This window comes from Atta cephalotes, assembly GCF_000143395.1.
Source record: "Atta cephalotes unplaced genomic scaffold scaffold00027, whole genome shotgun sequence".
NCBI lineage: Eukaryota > Metazoa > Arthropoda > Insecta > Hymenoptera > Formicidae > Atta > Atta cephalotes.
In genome coordinates, this window is record NW_012130091.1 from 3296039 (window position 1) to 3304114 (window position 8076).

General features: G+C 30.7%; 5 protein-coding genes across 5 annotated transcripts in view; 2 read left to right on the forward strand and 3 right to left on the reverse strand.

The window, feature by feature from the left end:
* The window catches only part of LOC105620547 (calcium-transporting ATPase type 2C member 1), a 7035-nt gene extending 6471 nt beyond the window's left edge, over positions 1–564 (forward strand). The window contains exons 13-15 of the mRNA XM_012202038.1: positions 46–138; positions 218–359; positions 431–564. Of these exons, the coding sequence (XP_012057428.1) occupies positions 46–138; positions 218–359; positions 431–564 (369 nt within the window). The remainder of the gene's footprint in view (positions 1–45; positions 139–217; positions 360–430) is intronic.
* A 727-nt stretch (positions 565–1291) lies between these two features.
* LOC105620548 lies at positions 1292–2039 on the reverse strand. The gene is made up of 2 exons (XM_012202039.1): positions 1936–2039; positions 1292–1780 (listed from the first exon to the last, which is right to left on the reverse strand). The coding sequence occupies exons 1-2, from the start codon at positions 2037–2039 to the stop codon at positions 1663–1665; spliced, it is 222 nt and encodes a 73-aa protein (XP_012057429.1). The 3' UTR covers positions 1292–1662.
* A 1765-nt stretch (positions 2040–3804) lies between these two features.
* On the reverse strand, positions 3805–4440 carry LOC105620613. The gene is made up of 3 exons (XM_012202103.1): positions 4411–4440; positions 4019–4144; positions 3805–3945 (listed from the first exon to the last, which is right to left on the reverse strand). Exons 1-3 carry the CDS (start codon positions 4438–4440, stop codon positions 3805–3807), a joined length of 297 nt encoding a protein of 98 aa, XP_012057493.1.
* Positions 4441–4796: 356 nt separating this feature from the next.
* On the forward strand, positions 4797–5489 carry LOC105620549. Its single transcript, XM_012202040.1, has 2 exons — positions 4797–4838; positions 5064–5489. Exons 1-2 carry the CDS (start codon positions 4797–4799, stop codon positions 5487–5489), a joined length of 468 nt encoding a protein of 155 aa, XP_012057430.1.
* Positions 5490–5575: 86 nt separating this feature from the next.
* LOC105620550 (beta-1,3-glucan-binding protein-like) overlaps positions 5576–8076 on the reverse strand; it is a 4279-nt gene continuing 1778 nt past the window's right edge. The window contains exons 2-8 of the mRNA XM_012202042.1: positions 7440–7667; positions 7008–7198; positions 6795–6928; positions 6557–6723; positions 6164–6492; positions 5957–6058; positions 5576–5839 (exon numbers count right to left, since the gene is read on the reverse strand). Coding sequence (XP_012057432.1) covers positions 5741–5839; positions 5957–6058; positions 6164–6492; positions 6557–6723; positions 6795–6928; positions 7008–7198; positions 7440–7667 — 1250 coding nt within the window. The 3' untranslated portion in view covers positions 5576–5740. The remainder of the gene's footprint in view (positions 5840–5956; positions 6059–6163; positions 6493–6556; positions 6724–6794; positions 6929–7007; positions 7199–7439; positions 7668–8076) is intronic.

Here is an 8076-nt window from a genome sequence, read left to right on the forward strand (position 1 = left end):
GTATATATATATATATATATATATATATATATGTTTAATTTCCAGATGGTTAATGGGAATACCGCGAGAGATACTACCATGACATTCACTTGCTTCGTATTCTTTGACATGTTCAATGCTCTTAGCTGTAGATCACAAGTGAGATTTCATATTTTTATTTCATATCTTATTATATCAAGAAAAAATATTACTGCAGCCTGAAATTCATTTGTTTTAGACGAAATCCATATTCACAATCGGTTTGTGGAGTAATAAAATGTTCCTGGTAGCCGTAACGCTCTCTGTCATCGGACAAATGCTTGTGATCTATTTCCCTCCATTGCAGAGAATATTTCAAACTGAAGCTCTTACTGCAAAAGGTATATTAGAGATACGTTAAAAATAATCGGTGTATATCTTCTTGCAATACACTAACATGTTTAATTTTCAGATCTTCTATTCTTGGCGGCGTTGACATCGAGTGTCTTCGTCATTAGTGAGATAAAGAAGTTCATTGAAAGACAACTGCAGAGACGTCGCGTCAATGGCCAGTATTATAACAAGTTCGAAATGGACTTTGTATGACAGTTACAGTCTGCCGGCGAGAGCAAGGCGGACAAAGATCATAACGAATAAGCGCATCAATTATCGCTCGACATCAATATGCAGTCGATCGCGTTCGTTTATAATTGACATATTACGTCTCGCTAACTCACATCTGCTCGACTGTGCTTGCACACATTCGTAACTTCGTCACATGTGCACCTCTATCATAAAATAGAAGAATAATATCTTTTCAATGACAGTTGTAATGTATCGATTGCGCAGTGTGACTGCAGTTTTTTTACCATTTACAAATTGTCGATTCTATTTTTCTCAGCACATTGTGCACGTAGAAAAGAAAAAGGACAGAAAAAAACATTTCGGTACCAATGTAATAGGTTACAATGTAATAGGCTGTAGCTATTTTAGATTATATTTAATTATTGTATCTACAAAGAGACTATAAGTCACTATTTCATAGATAATAGCGTGGCTACTGCACATTCCATGCACGTTTGATAGATCAATGACTTAATATATTCTGTCTGTAATATAGTCTTAGAGACTGCAGTCCAAAGCAATGTTTGCACTGAATCATTCTATCTTACACTTTTTTCTAAATATTGTAACAGTTTTTAAAGCTTACTCAGCAACAAGTATCGATTTTACCATTTGTTCCCTTATTGTCAGTTAATTCACGTTCAAAGGAGAAGCGAATCATGCAGCATTTTACCGAGTAAAAAATAAGACAGAGGTAAACACATTGTAATTAAAATCAGCCATACACAAATCGATTGCATTTATTATACAGTTGTAATCGACGAAAATAAATGCTCTTATAATGTTCCTTATTAATTCCACGATTGCGAACGTATCCTTTCGATAGCAAAGTAATATAATGCAAATTGCACCAACAACGAATGTACTATTTCCTCAAATAGCATAATAGCTAATTTATATTCGAGTAACATAATTCAATTGTGCCATCGAAAAGATACTCGTGTATTACATTATACAGATATATTTGAATTAATGTTTCAATATATTAATGAATTAATCACACCATGTCCATACATGTTACGTTATATGTATACAGATATTTTATATTCAATTTTCTAAGAATTTAACAAAAATGATCATTTAATGAATTCCTTCAAGAAGACTATAAGTTTTGTATTGATATAATTCTGGTCCACCATAACCATAGAGCAGTTTTCCTTTACCATTTTCGTCATAATAAGGATAGCGATATTTTGGTCTAAAAAAATAAAGATCATTTTTTAGTCAAGAGATTTTCTTAGGAAGTTCTACATAATAACAAGAACAATCGGAATCGTACAGATATTTATGCTGAAATAATTTATTAATTTTTTCCAACTTTTTATTCTTTATCGAGATATTTATTTCTCTTACCGTTCGAAATATTGAAAATTAGGTGCTTGAGGTTCCGCGAGTATAGCTGTACTTTTATCGATTAGAGTGAAAAAAAAGATAGCAACTGTTGTTAACGCTATCATCGTCAGCCACTGCAAATAGAGAATAAAATTTCATAAAATAATGATAATGAAACAAAAAAAATTTGCTTTATTTTTCATGTAATGTATAATTTTTTTATAAAATGATTATATTTGCTTAATATTAAGGAGCTTTAAGAGAAATTCAACTGACATGAGACGCAATGCATTAAAACTTAGCGATTAAAAAGTAGTCAGATGACAGTTATTAATTAAATTTTCAATCAATTTATTCGATATTCAAGAAAAATAATTGTACTTATTAAATTGCAAAAGAATTATATTTGCAATTATAGTGAGAGCAAAAAGTATTCGTAATAAAAATCTTATTTGTAGAAAATAAACATTAATTAACAATTTTATTCAACGAATACATTTGTTCTAATATAAACAAATGAGCTTTGCATGTATTCCTAATTTTAAAAGCTAAATTTCTCGTCTATACGAATACTTTTTGAGCATTCAATGAGCAAACAATACAATTTTTAATTTTCGCTTATTTTTCAGATATATTTTATATAATTAATACATCTTTTTGGTATATATAATTTTAAAAAACATATCAGTCTATTTTATTCTTTATGAATAAATTGTTAATTATCCAAAAAGAAATGATCGTCAACTAAACGTCGAATCGACGTCAAATTAATATTGAAATCACCGTATTTATATCATCAATTCAATGACTCATTTCTCGTTGGATAATATTTATTTTTTTTAAATAAAGTTTTTTTAAAAAATATTTTTTCCTATACGAATACTTTTTGCACTCACTGTCTATAGTAATGCTATTTCTTATCATTTCTTACTTACAGAGGAAAAATTCGCCATGATAAATTACCAGATGTGAAATTTGTTTTCTTGTTTAATAGTAAGAAATTTTGAAAATAATATAAAATTAAAGTTTCTTTTGATGAAACAATTATTAATCGTTATCGTTAATCAATTACTAATCAATTTAACAAATATTACAAGATAATACTGATCGCTGTACGCTAACCTTCTAGATTCGTATCAGAACTCAGTCTAAATTTCTTAGTTCCCCTACTACTTCCAGTTCTTTCTCCTTGTAAAGTGAAAGTTCTGAGATACGCTGTGCTACATACATTGATGATTGCTACATCTGAAATATCGATCGTGAAATTTTCGCAACATCCGAAAAATATACGTTTTGAAAGCATTGATAAAATTTCACTAAAGTGTCACTGAAAGTAACATTTTCTTGATTGCAAATTGCATGTACGTGTTAAAGTGTAATTAAGAAAATGCTAAAACATTGAGAAAAAATCATATTCTTTAAACTTCTAATTATTTTTAATTGTACCGATTATTGATTAAAACATATTGAGATATATAATGCTAATATATATGTATATACACACACACATCACTCACACACACACACACACACACACACACACACACACACACACACACACACACACAAGTTTAATTAAATATTTTATCAAAATGGATTTGAGATAATTTGTCAAAATTTGTGATAAAATGAGAGAAGAAAACATTACCTTTCTTTAATCATCTCATGCACATTTATTGTTATATTGATAACGTAATTGTAAGTGTAAAAAATTGTCTCGTGAGAATATTTGTAATTATAAATATTATAATAATCAATCAAAAGATTCACTTTTTTTTAGTTTAGTAAATTATTTACGCCGGACTCGATCAAATATTCATTACGTCAACAAAATTTCTATATTATGTTTAAAAAATATATATTTACTTATTAGTTTAATGTTTCAACTTTTCACTGGTCTCCCCAAGGATCTTTATATCCGATGCCCATTCCTAATTTTGCTATCGCATATTCTCCAAAACGTCCGTTTTCTTTCTCATATTGAATTCTTCTTTGCTTGCTAATCTCTGGATCAAAGTTCCATTCCGTTTTCTAGATAAAAGTAAAGCAAGAAAAATAAGTGAATTAAAATTATGTCCTATATATTATATATATGTACATTTACTTTATGCACAAGAGGTATGCCTGCAACGTTATTTTGAAGAAAATCATGCAAGAATCTGTAGACTGTAGCATCTGTGACTGACACAATAATTTCACTATGAAGTAATAATGTCATCAGCATAATGATCTATAATAGAATGCACAGAAAAAGTAAAGAGATTATTACAAAAACGAATAATTTAAATTACTATCGTCACAATATATAAGAATTTAATTGTTTGAATTATTACATATTAATTTTTTTTTATTACTGATATAAATTTATTAATACATATAACACTAAATTATCTTAAATACTTCGTGATAAATAAACATTTTTTTGTTTACAACGATCTCAAAGTTTTTATCACTTGATTACACTTGATAACTTTTTTGTAATTTTTTTAAACCAACCAATATTTGATTATGTCTCAGTTTACACATGGCTCAGTTCACTCCAGGAATGGTATCGTTATCGACGCGGAATGACTCTACTCTATGAAATTTATTCTGTAATCCTACTTATACATGTTGAAAATATTCGCAGTCTATCGTAATACCGGCAGTGAAAGTAAAAACTCGATCGCGCGTTTAACGACGCGCGAGAATTTAAAAAGTCGCATTAGATCCTCTTGTGAATGACAATTAGTTATTCATGAATCGATACTTAATGCGAATCACGAATTTCCTGTGGGATATGAGACGGGAGAACATAAAAGCCAGACGAAATTCGAATGGAGTCCCAGTCGTTCATTATTTTCCAGTAGTTATTTCTGCAATGAGCACAATTTCGACAAGTCATGCACGTTGATAAAATACTTTTAATGGTCATCCTTTGCGCGGTAAGTGATCTATATTAAATACGTAGAAAAAAGTACATATATATTTATTTACTTCTCTGATTCAATTAAAACAAATTTTACTTTGTAATTGTATTTTTACTTGTTATTAAACGAGCCTGCATTTAAAATGTAATTTAATTATATATTGAATTAGTAGAATTCATTTAAATATTCAATTAAATTTTCTATTAATAAAAACGAAAATGTAATTGTTATCTTGAATAGACAAATGTATGGTGCAGTGATCAAATGTTGATACAAAACGCCAGAACATTCGATTCGTCATTCTTCGCATGGTTGCAAGCATTGTTCAGCAACGGAAACAATGTTTCAATTTTTCCAAAATTCTGGCCCAGTCAACCGCAGTTCCAGGAATGGACCAGGAACGGTATTACGAGTCTGTTACGTCTCGCGTCTTTCAATACCGAGGAGCCCATGCACATCGAGTTCAGACCCGAGGATGGACCACGCGCTGCAAAAGTATACCAACAGCGTTTCGGATATCGCGGAGAGTGGCTTGTTAAACAATTGGGGAATGGTTTTAGTCCCGATGTTCTACTATATAGCCGACATGTGCCTAATACGTTCTTAATACCTCCTCCAATTCCCTTTAGAAGTAATTTGATTCGCAGCGCAAGTGCATTCGAATAGTCGGTAGAATTACATTAATTTAACTAGTAGTAGGAGTAGGATAGCCAGAACTCTAGAATACAAAATAATCATCAAGTACAAATCAGTCTATGCGTTATTATTTATTTGTATATGAATCAAGAAAAATGTTGTCATTGATAAACTCATAAACGTGTTATTTAGCAAGAAAAACACGTGTATAGAATATATCCAAAGTTGTAAAAATATATGTGTTATGCTGATACGTTTTCATGCAGACGAAAGTATTGTATTTACAATGCCCACACTTTCACATAATCCACTACAAGCGCTGTTGTTGTATCCCATGTAGGATACCACTTATCTTTCGCGCAATAGAAATTGTACAATGCCTGTAAAGAATAATATACTAATTGCATTCATTTGTTAAAATCTTTAGCTTATTTGGCATAGCTCTCTCAAACTCTTTAAATTAAAAAAAAATTTAATGTTAAATATTAATAACATACCTTTGCTTCGACATTTCGCCAAGGTTTGATATATCTGCCACTTACGATGTGATCCTCAAATTCGTGAAGACCTCCAACGGCTACACCCAGAGTCAAATATGACTGCAATAAAAATAAATGGTATCACACTTTTATTGTTACGAGATCTAATAAAACAAATGATTCAAGTCTCTATCAACAAAGAAAAATATAATACAATTTTAATACCGATTTGCCAAATGATATGTCTACGGTTTGCTCCCCGTATTGCACTCCATCGACCTTCACTTTAATAAGGCTACCATTCCATTCAATTTCGAAGATATGGAAATTTTTGGACCAGGATTCGCTCGATCGCCTTTTGGGCAACATTTCCGCGTTACTTTCATTCCAGGACGCGATCAATCCACCTGCAGTTAGTATGCGGTTGTTGATGGTCTCACCACTGCCAGTCCTTAGTTCTTCATTGCCCATCGAGGATGCAATCCTAATCTCGCGATGCGATCTGGATTCCAATGTATTGTCCAATGTATTTTCAGCGTTATGCAATGTTATCACTACAAAAAAAAATTTACAATAGTTCAAGTAAAAAAAATTGATGATAAAAAATTAGAAACTTACCAGGAAATACCCAATCGCCATGTGGCAATTTGGCTCTTACTTCGACACGTCCAAAGAGAAATTCAAATTTTCCCTCTGTACTAATTCGTCCAGAGATCAGAGGAGGCAAGATGTATGAACCAGCAGCTTGACGTTGGCAATCATCTGTACCAATTCTGCCCGTACAACTAAAAAAAGAAAATAATTAAATATTTAATTTTAATCTTCTATCTTCCTAATGCTCTAATTATTCACATACTCTTCCAGTATTATTCTTCCATTCGATACAAAGTTTATGCCATATTTAGTATCAAGTAAGACAGGTTTAATGCGCAGAAATCCATCACTCGTATCTGTTACATCATTGGTCATATAGATGACAAATTCATGATTCTGTATGACAAAAATAATAATTTTAAACGAAAAATAGTTTTTTAAATAAACTTATTATCTGCATTCGCGGTAATCTTACCGGCGAACTGGAAAAACGTTTCCACTCATTCCATTTTGTGCTATTGAGATTATCAAAGTTATCCTCAAAAATGAGTTGACCTGGACAAGCTTGTCGTTGTTCGCCTTTTTCAGATATCCATGTAGTCGACGTTGTCATGCAGTTCTGTGAACTTTGAGTTATGTACCGAGTGCCGTCAGAGTTGAAGAAATCTGAAAATAAAACAAAAGTTTTAAAAAAAGCGATTTAAAAAATTGCGAACAATTACATATCTAATAATTGTTTCTTCAAATAAATTAAATTACATAAAAAAACATAAATAAATAAAACAAATTATAAATAAATGATGATAAGATATTGCATTGTCATTGTTGAGATTTGTTCATAATAAGAAAATAAATTATTTGTAATTAAATATAAATAGAAAAATGTATATATTTATAAAAAACTTACCGACAACCCGATGTGATTGATCAATCAGATTGTATCCTAGGCCCTCATATACGACATGAACCCAATAATAGATAATATCATCTCGTCTTAATTGAACCTGCTTGTCTTGGAAAGTCCATCGTCCATTTCGAATTTTGAGAATATCTTTTGCAAAACGTCCTGCTTCTAAACCATCAAAATCCTCATTGATGTTTATATGGAAAGCTACCAATGTAATACCATGTTCATCTATAGAAAAAAAAATGTTATTCCCATTAAAAAAATGCAATCTTCCAATTTTTGATTATAATATACAGAGTGTTTAGTAAGTAACAATAAAACTCTCGCATAAAGATAGAGCGGGCTAAATTGAATTGAAAAGTCCTCTACCATTTTACAATTTTCACAATAGTTTATTTATTAATTACTAAAAATCGCACCGAATATTGGTTTTGAATAATTTTTTACTATCAGCTTTACAGAAAAACAAATGACGAAAATTATTAATTTTCTTCTCATAGAGTTCTGAGAATTTTTTAATACCGCATTGTTCATGTTGATAAAAATAATTGTCAATACACACACACACATACACACACACACACACACACACACACACACACACACACACACACACACACACACACACACACACACA

Coding starts and splice junctions, on each gene's coding strand:
- LOC105620548 (XM_012202039.1), bottom strand. CDS start 2,039: ATGATAGCGTTAACAACAGTTGCTATCTTTTTTTTCACTCTAATCGAT. Junction 1,781..1,935: donor AATTTTCAATATTTCGAACG/GTAAGAGAAATA, acceptor TTATTTTTTTAG/ACCAAAATATCGCTATCCTT.
- LOC105620613 (XM_012202103.1), bottom strand. CDS start 4,440: ATGTGTAAACTGAGACATAATCAAATATTG. Junction 4,145..4,410: donor TGAGACATAATCAAATATTG/GTTGGTTTAAAA, acceptor ATTCTATTATAG/ATCATTATGCTGATGACATT. Junction 3,946..4,018: donor GCATACCTCTTGTGCATAAA/GTAAATGTACAT, acceptor ACTTTTATCTAG/AAAACGGAATGGAACTTTGA.
- LOC105620549 (XM_012202040.1), top strand. CDS start 4,797: ATGCACGTTGATAAAATACTTTTAATGGTCATCCTTTGCGCG. Junction 4,839..5,063: donor TAATGGTCATCCTTTGCGCG/GTAAGTGATCTA, acceptor TATCTTGAATAG/ACAAATGTATGGTGCAGTGA.